We start from the raw sequence: 16,504 nt of genomic DNA, 5'->3' as shown, positions 1-16,504 counted from the left end.
GGGCTTCTCTATATGTTTCCCCCAACTCGACTTGAACAAAGGGTTGAACAAAATCAGAGAGGATCAGGCAACTGTAATACTATTGGCACCCTGGTGGCCAAGGAGACCATGGTTCTCGGACTTAATACAACTATCAGTAGAGAACCCATGGACCTTGCGCCAGTGACTCCAGATCTGTTAAGCCAGGGGCCACTTTGGCACCCAGATCCTCAGTGGTTAAAAATGACGGCATGGAAATTGGTAGGGAAGCGCTAGTAGAGTCTGGCATTCCCAAAGAGATTGCGGATGTAATGTTTCATGCTAGGCGTCCAGCAACCAGGAGAATATATAATTATACCTGGCTGGCCTTTAAGAAATGGGCACGGAACCGCAATTTGGACCCGATGAAGCCGTCTCATAAAGATATCTTGGCATTCTTACATGAAGGTAGAAGTAAAGGGTGAAGGCCTAATACGCTGTGACGTCAGGTGTCAGCCTTAGCAGCGGTGTTGGAGTTCAAAGGTCTAAAAGGCCTTGCAAACAGTAAACTGATCAAAAAATATCTCAAGGGGGCAGCTCAATTAGCAACACCTGTCCAACATAGGTTTCCGACATGGAACCTCTCAAGGGTGCTTCAGGCGCTTACATTTGAACCCCTAAAATCGATAGAATTAAAGTACTTGTCTTGGAAAGTGGCCTTTTTGAATGCAGTTACAACAGCAAGAAGGGTGTCTGAACTGGGTGCCCTATCAATTGCCAAAGATCTATGTATATTCCGTAAACGGTCTGTTTTGTTATGTACAGATCCTTCCTTTGTACCAAAAGTCAATTCAGGGTTTCATTTGAACCAACAAATAGTGATTCCGTCATTTTTTCCAAACCCTTCAGGGGAAACTGAAAAGAACTGGCACAAATTAGATGTCAGAAGGGCACTGAGATGTTATATCAAAAGGACTCAGGCCTTTAGATTAACAGAGGCCTTATTTGTGGCTTACGGCACAACAAACATAGGTAATAAGGTATCAAAGTCTACAGTGAACAATTGGATAAGACTGTGTCTCAAGCAGGCTTATGATTCACAAGGGTTGAGTTGTCCAAAGAATATCACAGCGCACTCAACCAGAGCCGCAGCCACCTCGGCAGCCTTTAGAACCAGAGCCTCGATTGAGGAGATTTGTAGGACAGCTACATGGTCCTCCTTTACTACATTTGTGAGGCGTTACAAAATTGAGGCTCAGGAGGAGGAATTGGTAACCTTTGGCAGACGAGTCTTGAAACAGGTGGCAGGTTGAATCTGTAAGACGTATATACATAAGCCCACCCTATTTAGCTTGGTTACATAACCAGTGTGGAGGACTTCCCCCACTGAAGGAGAACGAAACATTGGCCTACCTGAAGGTTTCTTCTCTTCAGTGGGGCGAAGTCCTCCAATATATTTACCCTCCTCAATAGGTTGTGTTTCAAAACTGGTGAAAAGCAGATATGTTATGAAAAGTTGGTTTTCATGTTAATATTGCTGTTCATGTTTAAGTTCAATAATTAAGGAAGTTAAATGATTCATAAAGTTGGTTGGATAAGAACATTATTGGTTGGAGCTTGGCTATTCCAGGCCTGGAGGGGTCAGCCTACCACGATCCCAGAAGGCTTGCTAATTTGCATTACCCTGCAAGGAGCAGTTGGAGGCGTGACCTAACCAGTGTGGAGGACTTCGCCCCACTGAAGAGAAGAAACCTTCAGGTAGGCCAATGTTTCGATATGTGCCTAAACCCTTTGACCTGGGGGGAAAAAGAGATGTAAAATAGGCACTAAGCCTTTCTGCTTTCTCTGCATCTTCCGTTAGAGTTTGTCCATCAGCACCCAACAGCGGGCCTATTGCCTCCTTTACTTTACGTTTGCTCCTCACGTAACTGAAAAATCTTTTCTTGTTACAATGGGCTTCCCTGGCCAATCTTAGCTCACTCTCAGCTTTGGCCTTTCTGATGATTGATCTACAGTGCCTAGTAACCTGTAGGTACTCTTCTTTAGAGCTCTGTCCTTCCCTCCATTTCCTGAACATTTTCCTTTTCCTTCTTAGTTCCTCTTGAAGTTCTCTGTTCATCCAAATAGGCTTCTTAGAGCTCCTGCAGTGTTTTCGTCTTTCTGGGATAGTCATTGATTGAGCATGCAATAGCTCTTGTTTGAGTAGCGCCCACCCTTCACATGCTCCCTTCCCTTCCAGCATTCTTGTCCATGGTATGACACTCATCATGTCTCTGAGTTTCCAATATGACTGACCATTCTATGTATTTAAAACATAGGTGCAAAAGAAGCATATTGATTTATTTATAACCTGCCTTTCACTCCAAAGTGAATCCAAAGTGGCTGGCATTATTTTCCCCTGCTTCATTTTATTGTCACAACAACCCCGTGAGGTAGGTGACGCGGACAGTGTGTGATTGGCTCATGGCAGCGGGCGGAATACAAACCATTGTCTCCCAGACCCAAGTCCACTACATTGTGTCACCCTTTTGACAGATGGCATTATTATTTCTTTATCGTATGGCAGAGTTACACACAGGAAGCATAATAAAATAATATAAAATAGGTAGCCAAGTAGGTACAACATGTATGCAGACCAGCTGGGCAATCCCCCTGACTACTAATATCTAAGACTTCAGTCCATTCAAAGATGGAGCAAAGAGTTCCTTCACATCTCCCTGGAAAGCACAATATTCACATTCGTAGGACCAATGATAATACTGGCAGCTGGGAGTCTGATTGGCTTGGCATGTCTGGGCAAACCCATGGGACCAACGCTAACGAAGTGATGGAGTGAGGCCGAGGAAAGAGCGGCAGAAGAGGGCTCCTCCCCTCTTGTTAAGAGCTTGGCCTGCATGCGGCCACACCCTCCGTGCCGACCACTTCGTATTCCGACTCCATCTTGCGGATGAGTATCTCGTACTCATTGTCTAACTTTGTGTCCATTCGCACGTATTCAGAGGTTTCGGTGGGTTCCATGGAGTAATTGTTCTCAACCCTTGGAGTGGCTTGCACAGATTCACACCGGAATGGTGCGGCCGCATCACAGGTGGCCTCTTCCCTCCCGACAGTCACAGGACGGCTGCTGGGAAAAAAGGCCCAGGTTAGAACCACCCAGAAGATGTGAAGAGGCTCTTGACCATGGCACACCACCCCGGGAAGCCCTCTAGCCTGGAGAAGTCTGATTACTCTTGTGTGCCTCTCTGCCTCTCCCAGAGGGTGGGATCAAACCCCTGACCCTGATAAAAGAGAATCCAGTCTGTGGAGAGAAGGACTGAGTCCCCCCCCTCCCCTCCCCTCCCCTCCCCTCCCCTCCCCTCCCCTCCCCTCCCCACAGTGAGCTGAAATATCCCTTGAAAGGGGGAACCCGGTCATGACTTCTCTTTGGCCTCAGGGAAACAGAGTTCCACGTTTTTATATTCCTGCAAACTGAGGATGAGGCAGGTCAGGTGGACAATTATGATTTAGACGTATGACTCATCCCGACCAGAACTCAGAACTCTCTTCCCACTCCCTTTAGAAAAGCAGGTTGCTTGCCCCTCCTATTCCTTCACATCCCCCCCCCCTCCTGCCATGGGGCCACTGCATAAACATTTGGGGCTCTTTTCACTCCATCTGTAACATTCATGTCACCAAGACCTTTTCACCCAACATTTCTGCCTCGCAATGCCCAAAAGTTACTTACTAGGACATTTTGTAGATGTGATCTGAAAAAGAACGAGCAGAGCATTATGTGAAAATCTTTCACTCAACTTTTAAAATAGCAAGCAGCAGCCGCTGAAGCCGTGGAAAGAAACCCGTCAGGGTAGCCGCCCACCAAGGGCATGCAGACTGCAGCAGACATTCAGTCCAGGACAGCCCAACTAGAGGATCCGGTCTGATCTGTTTTCTCCTGGGCCACAGGGCATTGGCGCAGCTGGTGACTGCCTGAGAGAGGTCTGTTTGTACAGTGTAGCCTTCACTCCCAAAATGACCCACTGATGTGGGGTGGCCTTTGAGCCTATCTTTGCAGGCCTTCCGTTGCCTCGAGTGATTCTATTAGCTGCTGCTGCAGGGGCAATCAAACTGGCAGATCCCCCACTGCATGAAGGCAGTGCTGCAGTCTGGGAGGGAAGGGGAGGTAGGATACCAAGTGCATTGAGCTAGCCCATAGCATCCTCACGGGGGCATGCGCAGATGACTAAATGTCGACCGTTTTCTCCTCCCCTGAGAGCTGTTCAGCTGGAGAGACCCAACAGGCCTCCCTGGGTGCTGGTGACATTGCTTCTGGTGTGTGCCAGAAATAAGGTTATCACACCCGGTGACACTATAGCACCCACCCAAAACTCTCACATTCAAACAAGACTCCATAGACCACCCACCTGATGTGCTGATATCATTTCTGGGTTGCACTGGAAGGGAGATCATTACCCCCACCCCAAAATCCTTGCCTCTCTTAATAATAGTTTAACTCACTATTACCATGAGCCTCCTTGAACAACAGGGGAAGGCGGGATATAAATGTTTAAATAGTCAAACAAACAGTATGTTCATCTTTGCCTACTGCCTGGTGTCCGTATCGAAAGGGCTCCAGCCCGGCCCCCCAGTGCCTCTTGGGGCTCACCCCCTCCCCGCCACGATTTTCAGAAGAGGCCTCCCCTTCCCAAGGACTCACCGCGCTTGAGCTTCTTCCGACAGAAGATGATGGTCAGGACCGCAAGGAGCATCATGACACAAAGCACGACAATCACAGCAATGATGTACAGGGGCAGTCCGGCTTTCCGAAGAGCTGCAGAGAAAGCGAGGGACCCCTTCAGTGTGGACGGCTTAGCAGGGACTGGTTGATAAAATGGGGTGGGGGGAGCAGAATCCCAGGCCCCCCAGGTTCTGCCTGTGCTCAGGCAGAATGAATCGTTATTGCCTGGGCCTCCTCTTTGCAGGATGTCCTTTCTCCACAGGAGGTGGTCACCTGTTCTGCCCTGTTCTTTCTTTATTTCGTTCATTCATTCAGGGGTCCCTAGCAAATTTGAGCCTGCCGGCACCTTTGACAGGGGGTGGTAGGCATACACACGACAGGGCTGCCACAGGAAGCAGAGTCAGCCACTGGGTGAGTGTCACGGCTCCCCTTCAGCCACACAGTACAGATCCCTGCACTGGGCTGGCAGTTGCTGTCAAAGCAATATTCTAAAAAATCTGCCCAGCCAATCAAAGCTCCAGCGGCCACCTTGGTGTAGTGGGTAAGAGCGGCAGCTTCTAATCTGGCAAGCTGGGTTTTATTCCCCGTTCCTCCTCCACATGCAGCCAGCTGGGTGACCTTGGCCTTGCCACAACACTGGTAAAGCTGTTCTGAATGAGCAGTTCTCTCAGAGCTCTCTCAACCCCACCTCCTTCATGCGGTGTCTGTTGTAGGGAGAGGAAAGGGAAGGTGATTGGAGACTCCTCCTGGTAGAGAAAAGCGGCATCTAAGAACCAACTCTTCTTCTTCTTCAGTCATACCAGGGCTCTCTCAGCCTCCCCTCCCTCACAGGATGGATCCTAGTGTTACCCTAGTGTGGATCACAATGGCTGGGTGTTCAGGGGCCAGGGAGCTTCGCTTGGTGTAAGTGGGAAAATGCCCGCTGTGCTACCTTTGCGACTTGAGCCTCCATTATTAGGGAGGCATCAAAGCTCACTCCCGGGTTTCCGGCCGATTGTGCAGCCATAAGTTATACTCTGTCCAGCACGGGAAGGCCTTTTCTTCCCCACTCAAAGGTCCTCCCTCTTTGAAGGGTTCAGTTTCAGACAGGCGGCTAAGTCTCTCCATCCCCACTTCCAGACACTGGGCCAATGAGCTCGGAGGGCATCCGGCTGACAGTCCACAGGAGACACCCAAGCCCCAAGCGAACTAGCTGGGTGAGAAGGCGCATAAAAATGTTGAATAACATCAGGGAGAGAAACACCCGCTGCGGACCCCCACAAGGGAGGTGGGCAGCAGTGTGATTGACCCTCCCCAATGGGGACTCTCCATCCACAGCCATGGAGAAAGGGGGAGACACGTGTTGAAGAGGCAGCAAGCAAGAAGCTTATGGTCTACCGTGTCCAGCGCTGCCATGAGATCAAGCAACACCAGCAGTGCTGGCCCACCTTGGTCCAGCTGCCGGTCAAGGCAATGCCTTCCCATACCTGAGTTGGAAGCATGTTGCTCTAAAATGCTACCGTCCCTCTGAGACACGACTGACGTTGGAACCAGATCTGCAAATCAAGCCGAAGATCAAGATTCGTTAGCAGAGAAATGGTGGGTGCCCATGAACGGTGGGGACTTTACAGAAATTGCCACCCTCATCCAGTGCTTTCCTCGGCCTGCGGTAGGATCATAGGGTCAGGGGTGTCACACTGTTCGAATACCCACACCCCTCTGAGTCAGGATGAGCCACGAAGGGAACTCCGGCAATGTCCAACGCCCAAAATAGATCAATAAGTGTTCAAAGGAAGGAGTCAGCTAATCATTGTGTTTGTGCATGAGAGACGGCAAGGAGGGGAAGGGGGAATCTCTGCCACTAGCTCAGTGGTTCTCAACCTTGCTAATGCCGCGATCCTTTAATAACGTTCCTCATGTCAACCATAAAAGGAGGCCAGGGTTCTTTCACAGAAATTATTGAAACCGAAACTGACCAATGGTGTGAAGATCCCTTGTTCAGGATTGTATATAAATTGTTCTCCCCCCCCCCCCAGGGTTTCCAGTTCTGCCTCTTGTCCCAACATGCCGATCTCCAATTTCTTGAAGACAATTAGGGAGATGGAGCAGAAGAGAAGATATATTGCCTCTGCGCTCTGGTCACTTGGTTTGGAGAGACAAATCCTGATCAGGGAAGAAATCCGTTCCTTGAATACCAGGTGACATAGAAGGGCTTCAGCTAAATAGATCCCACCAGGCACTGGAAGAGCCCTAAATACACTGGTAGTAATTTTTAGCAAACATTCAACAGCACCCCCCTAAAATCAAGTACGAACATGTCTAACCCGGCAGCCCTGTGAGGTGTGCGTGTGGGTCTCGCTCGCCTGTCTTGGAAAGTCTCAAGAAAACTCCTTTCCTCACCTCTTGTTGGGGAGGTCCTTCTGGGGCCGAGGGGGCTGGCTGTGCTTCCTGCCCTGAACTTCCACTCTGCAGTCACCGTTTCTGTAACAAAGTTGGACGTGTGTCAGATAAGGAAACACCCATAAAGGACAGTCCAGTCGCAGCTGATCCTGGCGACTCCACAAGGGCTTCAGGCAAGAGACCTACAGAGGCAGCCTTTACTTCCTTAGGAGACTTCCAGCCTCCCCTGAGATTACTGAAGAAGAAGAAGAGTTGGTTCTTATAGGCTGCTTTTCCCTACCTGAAGGAGTCTCAAAGCGGCTTCCATAACAGACAACCTGTGAGGTGGGTGAGGCTGAGAGAGCCCTGATATTCTTACTTGGTTACAACAGCTTTATCAGTGGTGTGGCAAGCCCAATGTTGTCCAGCTGGCTGCATGTGGGGGAGCGGGGAATCAAATCCAGCTCACCTGATTAGAAGTTGGCACTCCTAACCACTACACCAAGCTGGCTCTGAAGCCCACCTCTGGTTCCTCCTTTGCATGCAAAACCCAAACACATTGCAGTTTAATTCCAGTCCTCACCTGGCATCTCATTCAGCCACCCTTTAAAATGGCTTACCTCTTTTGGCAATGTGAGTATTTGCATTCTCAGAGCTTGGCTGCAGAGTAGGGATTTCTGAAGGATCTACAAGGGGAAAACACCAGGCATTAAACTTGGCTCCTCCTCCATTCATAACAGATTCTTCGGTGGCCTGTTTGAGAACTCAACCCCTCCAAGACGGAAGGCCTGTGGCTGAGCAGAAAAGGGGCAGGAACGGAAGTGTGCCTCTCTACCTTTGCGGGGGGCACAACTTATCTCACCCATGGCAAAGAATTGGGGGGTGATCCCGGACGCCTCCCTTATGATGGAGGCACAGGTCATGGGGTAGCATGCATGGCGTTTTTCCATCTTGGCCAGGTGAGGCTACTAGCGCCCTACCTACCTGTAGACTGCCTGGCCACAGTGATCCCTTTAATGGTCACCTCTAGATTGGACTTCTTCAACTGGCTCTACGCTGGCCCGCCCTTGTCCTTGACCCGGAAACTCCAGCTGGTGCAGAATGCAGCTGCTAGGGTCCTCACTGGTCCTTCCTGGAGGACTCCTATCTAGCCAGTGCTGAGGCAGCTGCATTGGTTACTAGTTATGGCCCAGATCAAGTTCAAGTTCTCCTCAGACATCCCCTCCATGGCCTGAACCAGTCTGACCTCCACCCAGTTCCTAAAACTTCTGTTAGTGAGCAGCAGGAAAGGTGTTGTCAGGCCCCGTGGAACAGAGGGTAAAACTTTATTTATTTTTAAAGGGTGTTTCCTAAAACCCTTCCTCTTTCTGTCACTCCGTGGTGTTATCTGGAGTCCTTACCTTCCACTGTTAGCTGAAAAGCATCACTCCTCTGGACAGCAGAGCTAACTCGGTTTCCTGCTTCACAGTAGTACGTTCCTGCATCCAATACCTGCAGACTGTCAAAGCGGAGTACAGCGTTCTGGCTGACTGGGACGTCATTTCCTCCTTGTGTTGCCCTCAACCATCGGTATTGGATAGGTGGGGAGCCGTAGGCATGGCAGGTCAAGCTGGTATTCCTCCCTGTAGGCAGGATGGATTCCGTGGTCCCAGCCGTGATGGTGGGTTTGGTCACTGCAACTGGACAGAGGAAGGAGAGTGCTTATTGAGCAGCTAGAGTAGCTGGGCAAGCAAGCTGAAGCCCAAAGGGCCCAGGGGGAGAAGGACGGAGGGAAATTACAGTATTTATTTGTTTACTAGAGGCCAAGCCCATTGCAGTCAGGAATCCAGTGGACACTAGTTTATGGTGTCGGGTGATAGAACTCTGTGGATGGCCTCCCCCTCCCCCCGGGACCTGGAAAGGCTGCAGGGAACTCAACGGCAGGGGCAGCTCTCACACAGCAGGGATCTGCAGCCTCCAAGCCTCGGAGGGAAGTGGAAGAAGGCGGGGGATGGAAGGTGATTGGCTGGCTACTGGACAGACAGGCAAGCCAGTTGGAGGAGGAGGCACTCAGAGGCAGGACAGCCGCCCTGAGTGGGTGTTAAGAGCTGAGTGGCACTTTAGCCATGAGACCAGCTGTTCCTCCTAGGCCTTACCAGAAATATATTATGTGGAACAGGGGTAAGTATAGTATAGCCAGGAGATAATAGAATCATAGAATCATAGAGTTGGAAGGGGCCATACAGGCCATCTAGTCCAACCCCCTGCTCAACGCAGGATTAGCCCTAAGCATCCTAAAGCATCCAAGAAAAGTGTGTATCCAACCTTTGCTTGAAGACTGCCAGTGAGGGGGAGCTCACCACCTCCTTAGGCAGCCTATTCCACTGCTGAACTACTCTGACTGTGAAAAACGTTTTCCTGATATCTAGCCTAAATCGTTGTACTTGAAGTTTAAACCCATTACTGCGTGTCCTCTCCTCTGCAGCCAGCAGAAACAGCATCCTGCCCTCCTCCAAGTGACAACCTTTCAAATACTTAAAGAGGGCTATCATGTCCCCTCTCAACCTCCTTTTCTCCAGGCTGAACATTCCCAAGTCAATCAACCTATCTTCATAGGGCCCCAGATCATCTCATTGGCCCCAGATCATCCTCGTCACTCTCCTCTGTACCCTTTCAATTTTATCGACGTCCTTCTTGAAGTGAGGCCTCCAGAACTGCACACAGTACTCCAAGTGTGGTCTGACCAGTGCCGTATACAATGGGACTATGACATCTTGTGATTTTGATGTGATGCCTCTGTTGATACAGCCCAAAATGGCATTTGCCTTTTTTACCGCTGCATCACATTGCCTGCTCATGTTTAGTTTACAATCCACAAGTATCCCAAGGTCTCGTTCACACACAGTGTTACCTAGAAGCGTATCCCCCATCCAGTAGGCATGCTTTTCATTTTTCTGACCCAGATGCAGAACTTTACACTTATCTTTATTAAATTGCATCTTGTTCTCATTTGCCCATTTTTCCATTGTGTTCAGATCTCGTTGAACTCTGTCCCTATCTTCAGGAGTATTTGCCAGTCCTCCCAATTTGGTGTCATCTGCAAACTTGATGAGTAGTCCCTCTACCCCCTCATCTAGATCATTAATAAATATGTTAAAAAGTACCGGGCCAAGCACTGAGCCCTGAGGTACCCCGCTACTCACCTCTCTCCAGTCTGATGAAACACCATTGACAACAACTCTTTGAGTGCGGTTCTCTAACCAATTCCCTATCCACCTAACTATCTGAAAATCCAGATTGCAGTCCTTCAACTTATCCATCAGAACATCATGGGGAATCTTGTCAAAAGCTTTACTAAAATCCAAGTAAATGACATCAACCGAATTTCCCCGATCCAGCAAACCTGTTACTTGGTCAAAAAAGGAAACCAGGTTGGTCTGGCAGGACGTGCTGGAGACAAATCCATGCTGACTTCCTTGGATCACCAAATTGTCCTCCTGATGTTTGCAGATCGCTCCCTTTAATATCTGCTCCATTATCTTCCCCACAACAGAGGTCAGACTCACTGGTCTGTCGTTTCCCGGGTCATCCTTCCTCCCTTTTTTGAAGATCGGAATAACGTTTGCTCTCTTCCAGTCCTCCGGGACATCTCCAGTCCTTAAAGAGGTTCCGAAGATGATGGACAAGGGCTGTGCAAGTTCTCTGGAAAGTTCTTTGAGCACTCTCGGGTGCATTTCATCCGGCCCAGGGGATTTGAACTCATCCAGTGCAGCTAAATGCCTCTCGACAACCTCTCTATCCATGTTAACCTGCCACCCAGACACTGTCCTTTGAGATCTGAAAGATTGTCTAGCAACCAGATAAGGGATGTTTTGAAATGGTTTGCCGTTGCCTTCCTCTGCATCATCCCCACCCCAGGTGGTCCTCGGAGGAACTCCATCTAAATTCTTGGAGGTCTCCCACCCAAATACTGGCCAGTGTGGCCCTGCTCAGCTTCCAAGACCTTCCAAGGTCAGAGCAACTAAAGGACAATACAAAGTTTAGAAACCTGAATGATGAAAGGATGAGGCCAGAGCAGTTTAACACCACAGGGGCCTCCCTCCTCTCCTTTTGGCCTCCCTCTCTCAGTCCTCTGCTGAGCAGCACTACAGGCCAGATGGAGGATGGCTGGGGAGGGGGCTTTGTTAGTGGCTGACAATTTAACTATTCATTTAAACTTTTTTATTATTAAATTTATATACTGCCCCTTTTAGGATTGCCAACTCGAGGTGGTTCACAACCATGTACCCATTACAATTAAAACCAATTTTAAAAGATTAGAAATCCATAATTGCCCCAGCTATGGGTCTGGATTTCTACCTCCCCATCCCCCACTTGTGGGGGTACTTCAAAGAGGGCCCCATTTGATGGTATCAGGTTCAGTCATTCACTGGCCCCACCCAAAAGCCTGGCAGAAGAGCAGTTTTGCAGGCCCAAAACTGAGGCAGTCACTGCAGGGCCCGCAGCTCTTCCAGGTGCTCCTTACACCAGGTCGGGGCCAGGACCGAAAAGGGGTTTTAGAGGGTTTTATGCTGTTTTAACTGTTTTAATGATTGTTTTATTCAACGTAAACCATCCCAAGCCCATTTGTGGATAGGGGCTGAATAAATCATTATACAAAACTAGCTGCATTTTTACCCACTGCATGCCCTAGAGCCCACGGAGGTTACCTTTGATGACACTGAGGACAGTCGTCCTCTCTCTTGTCATCCTGCTCTTGTTTCTTGTCACCCAGACAACTTCGCAGGTATATTGTCCACGATCGTTCATCTCCAGGTCCTCAATTAAGAGGGAGACGTCTCCAGGGGGTTCTTTGGGAACACGGATTCTGTTTCTGAAATTTGTGAAGAGTGTCTGATCCCCGGAGTCAGGATCCCGGCGAAAGATGGTCCTAATGCCATGATCTGCCAGAGAAGCTTTCCATAAGACGGTCACTTGTCTGAAGTCAGCAGAGGGTCCATACACACACGGCAAACGGACGGATGCCTTCCAAGTCCCTTCTATTTCTTGTACACCAGTTAGATCCAGCAGGGCTGCAAGACCAACAGGACAGCTATAAGCAGGTGATAACTCTTTGAAAGACAAGAAAACTGCATGCTGGGAAAAGAACACAGGTTCTCTTATATGAAGGCAGATTCAGAGGCGTAGCCAGTTTGGTCTGCAATAGAATAGCTAGATAGGAGCACTTTAGAGACCAATAAGAGTTTGGAGGGTAGAGTCTTTGAGAGTCACCGCCCCCCTAGGTATCTCACAATGGGAGCTTTCACTCTTGAATAGGGTTCCCAGGTCCATGGAACCAGCCGGAAGGGGATGTGGGAACCTCACCTGGAGGGGGGGGGGAAGAGCCAGGAAGAAAACAAGACGTCCATGAATCATCTGGAAATGATGGAGCATGTCACGGAAGTTGGGGCTAATACTCTGGTTTCTGGGTAAACTCTCTATGGTAGAATTAGCTTCTTATCAGAGAGTGGCCCAAAATTCAGAGCATCACCCTCCCCCCCATGCCACTGATGCCCCCACATCACTTCCGAGTGACAAAGGAACTTCACGCTTACTTCCTGGTCCTTTCCTCCTCTCATCTGTAAGTTCCCCTGATTTCTGAGAGCACTGAAATATGTTTTTGTATAACTCACCACGAGTCCACAGAGAGTGGCAGGATATAAATCTAAGCAATCAATCAATAAATAAAATGGGGGGAGAGGCTCCAAACCTGGTGATCCCCAGGCCCCCAACTGGGGAGTGACAACTCCCCAAATCTTCTTGGTTGCTATTACCTGACTTGAATCTGTCTTACCCAGAGCTCGCTTTCATGCTGTGAAGAACCTAGACTGGGGTAGCCTAAAACACAAACAACTTCAGGCAATCTAGAATCATCACTTTTGCTAATAATGATTTACTTCTTGCAAATAAAGAACACCTGTGGTGCATATCCACCTGATATCTTAAATTCTTTCACAACCAGCCATTGTGCACTAAACCCTCATGAAATCATGCACAACCATGTTCTGAAAACTCACAAAATGCTTACGTGACCCTGGAATAGTGCAAACTTTCCAGGAGACAGACATAGATAACACAGTGCTTCACTTATGAGTGAGTGATTTCAGTTTGGTATTTGCATATGCCCCTGTCTCTATTTAAAAAACATGAAAATTCAATTATACCTTTAAGGTTTTTTAAAAAAACATTACAGACCATGTGCTTATATTTCAGTCTACCCATGTAAATTCCCCCTTCCAGGAATCTGAGGTCAACGCTGTGGGTGAACCGAAAGAGATCTCAAACTGTTCAGGGTTTTCTTTCCTGGATGTGGGTTGGGTTTGGTCTGAGTGATTTCTCTTTATGAGGACAGTTTCATGCCCTTAATTTTGCCCAATTGATAAACCAGGTTTCAGTTCTGCAGCTGTCGGGTAAGTCTTGTTATCTATCTATCTATCTATCTATCTATCTATCTATCTATCTATCTATCTATCTATCTATTATTATTATTATTATTATTATTATTATTATTATTATTATTATCATCATCATCTTTCGATTTATTGGCCGCCACTCCCTTACGGCTCGTGGCGGGTTACAACATTTTAAAAACCCCAATAAAATCCATTAAAAACCCTCAGCAACAATTACAATATAGCATTATCGGTTAGCAAGCTAACCTGGCAAGATAGGCTAATCAACCTCCCCCTCCTACTACAAGCAGGTGGAGAGGGGATACTGATGGTACTAATCCCCAATCTCAATCCCAGGTCCCGGGTCCCGGGTCCCCGGGGGGGGGAATAGATGTTAGCCTCGTCCTCAACCATAGACCTGGCTGAAGAGCTCCGTCTTGCAGGCCCTGCGGAATGATGGAAGATCTCGCAGGGCCCGCAGCTCTCCCAGGAGCTCATTCCACCAGGTAGGGGCCAGGACCGAAAAGGCCCTGGCCCTGGTCGAGGCCAGGCGTGCTTCCCTGGGGCCGGGATATCTATCTATCTGTCTATCTGTCTGTCTGTCTGTCTGTCTGTCTGTCTGTCTGTCTGTCTATCTATCTATCTATCTATCTATCTATCTATCTATGTTTACCTTTTCTTCCCTTTGGAGAGAGTGCAATGCAATGGTCTCATTTCTTGGATTTTTCTAGTAACTACAGACCGTCTAGCAATGTTTGGGACCAACATCCCCCAGAATGCTGACAACAGGGGAAAGATTTATTAAAAGTTCCACAATACCTTGCTCACTGCAGGACATCAAAGGCATCAGATAAAGTTGGTCTTTCAGCACACAGGGAAATGCAAGGGACTGGAGAATGGCCAATTAGAGAATTTGATGAGAGATCGTTCTGATTAACTCTGGTTATAGCTGCATTCTAACCATACACACTCCCTCACACACAAACCCTAATCTGTGAAGAAGCCAGAAAATTATGCAACTTGGTCAGTTCTGATGCATGAGTTCAGTGTCCTTGCTCAATGTGGAATCATTGCTAAATGCTGAAAACCAGATCCTTCCTACCTCTCTGCACCAGGCAAAAACACCCCACATGCTTCCACCTTTTCATAAAGTAAACCACCACTTTGCACACGATGAAAGGTTGAGGGCCTGGGTCCAGTGATACGCGCCAGAATCCCCAGTACTTTACATGAATAGTTCTTGACTATAAAGAACACCTCCACTGAAGGAGAACCGACCCAGAACACCCCCATTGTTACAGTTACGACACCAAACGATGTATTTCCTTTTCTAGGCATTAAATACTGCTGTTAGGGTTGCCAGCCTCCAGGGGGGACCTGGGGATCCCTCAGAATTAAAACTGACCTCTAGATCACAGAGGTCGGTTCCCCTGGAGGAGATGGCTACCCCGGAGGGTGGATTGCAAAGCACTGCACCCCACTGAGGGCCCTGCCTTCCCCAGGCTTGACCCATACGTCTCCAGGGGTTTACCAGCCTGGAGCTTCCCTCCAGTCCCCTAATGATGGCCGGAGGGGGCCTGGCAGTGCTCATCTGTGGAGAGGATGCTCAGAGCACTCACCTTTCCCGCAGCCGGTGCAGGTAAGCAGGAGCAGCCAGAAGCAAAGAGGCTGGTGGTCCATCTCCCAAGAGTGTCACCCAGGGTCTTCTGCTCTCCTTCAGAGAGATGGTGACTGTCTCAGAGGCCAGGAGTGAAGTAAGCCCAACTTCCTTTTCTTCTCTCACTATATTATCAGGGATCTGACTTCACTTCTGTCCCTTCCTCCTTTTACAAATGGATTAATAAAACCACAGAACAAAAGCGGGTCTCCTTAGAAATCAGCAGCAGGAAAAGACACTGGTTTCAGTGGCTGGACATCACGGGAAAATCCAAATAATATCGGTTTATCCTAAAACCTTTGATAGCACTGAATGTGTTTTCAGCACATATTTCTCCTCTTCTGTTTCTTGCTTTCCTTCCACCCCCTCCCCAAGGTCGTGTTCCAGCGGAGGAGACTCGGGGACCAAAAATATGCTGAAAATGTGTAAGTGCCAGAAAAGTTGTTTGTCCCTTGGAAAGGCAGGACTGGAGACATGACTGATGATGCTCTTGTCTCATAAAGATGTTGCCCATTAGTGCCCGTGTGGAAGGAAACCCAGCTGAGATGCTGGAAGTTAAACCATCAGGCCCTGTGGTGGGCAGCTGCAGCACTGCTCCCGAGATCTCCTGTGGGGTCGCAGATAAGCTGCCCTGCAGGACTGCCTCTGTTTGCCTCCACCTGTTTCTTCCTGGCACCTTTACAAATAAAGCCAGATGGAAACATTAGGCTGGCAACTCTGGATTGGGAAATTCCTGAAGATTTAAGGGTAGAGCAACCTCAGCAGGCACAAGGCGACAGAACCAACTGACAAAGCTGCTGTTTTCTCCGGGGAAACTGATCTTGGTTGTCTAGAGCAGTGGTCCAAAACCCCCAGTCCAGGGACCGGTACCAGTCCATGGATCAGTCGGTACCAGGCCGCGGCTCCTCCTCATCCTCCTCCCCGGCTGCTGCCTCGGGGGCTGCCCTGCCACTCTACCGCTGGCTCACCTTTGGTCCTCTCTGGTGGCCGCCATAGCTGGGGCTCCCCTCCGCATGGCACTGCGCAGCTGCTGCTGACAGCAGCCCCCCAGAGGGCAGCGGGAAGTCAGGGGCACCGGCGGGAAAGCAAGCGGAGCAGGGGCTCAGGCGGCAGCAGCGATGTCCCTCAGCAAAAGACTACACCCCCTCCCCGGGGCCTCAGTAAAATTGTCAAGCGTTGACCGGTCCCCAGTGATAAAAAGGTTGGAGACCACTGGGAGATCTCTGAGCCCATGACTCATGAGGTTGAATGCATGGATGGGCAGTGTTGTATAATGGCTTTGATAGGGAATAAGCGAGGCACAGTCATGCTCGGGAACACTGCCCGTCTCTTTGCTGCATCGGTGATGTCGTTGGCCGCGAGGAAGTTGCAGAAGTGCTTTTCATAGCTTCGCCATCGGTTGGGGCG

At 49.1% G+C, this 16,504-nt stretch overlaps 1 protein-coding gene across 3 annotated transcripts; it reads right to left on the bottom strand.

Annotated features, from left to right (window-relative positions):
- Positions 1-2,277: 2,277 nt before the first annotated feature.
- Positions 2,278-15,366, bottom strand: VSIG4 (V-set and immunoglobulin domain containing 4). Of its 3 annotated transcripts, XM_077308230.1 has the most exons (10): positions 15,060-15,366; positions 14,260-14,329; positions 11,719-12,081; positions 8,431-8,709; positions 7,651-7,716; positions 7,052-7,132; positions 6,139-6,207; positions 4,652-4,765; positions 3,683-3,704; positions 2,278-3,082 (listed from the first exon to the last, which is right to left on the bottom strand). In XM_077308230.1, the coding sequence occupies exons 2-10, from the start codon at positions 14,285-14,287 to the stop codon at positions 2,836-2,838; spliced, it is 1,269 nt and encodes a 422-aa protein (XP_077164345.1). In that variant the 5' UTR covers positions 14,288-14,329; positions 15,060-15,366; the 3' UTR covers positions 2,278-2,835. The 3 variants fall into 3 exon arrangements, with proteins under 3 accessions (XP_077164345.1, XP_077164344.1, XP_077164343.1); XM_077308229.1 differs by lacking the exon at positions 14,260-14,329 and having other exon boundaries at positions 2,278-3,079; positions 15,060-15,363; XM_077308228.1 differs by lacking the exon at positions 14,260-14,329 and having other exon boundaries at positions 15,060-15,362.
- Positions 15,367-16,504: the final 1,138 nt, after the last annotated feature.

This window comes from Paroedura picta, chromosome 13, assembly GCF_049243985.1.
Source record: "Paroedura picta isolate Pp20150507F chromosome 13, Ppicta_v3.0, whole genome shotgun sequence".
In the NCBI taxonomy this organism is placed as follows: Eukaryota; Metazoa; Chordata; class Lepidosauria; order Squamata; family Gekkonidae; genus Paroedura; species Paroedura picta.
Note: the sequence above shows the minus strand (reverse complement) of the source record. Positions and strands in the feature narration are given on the sequence as shown.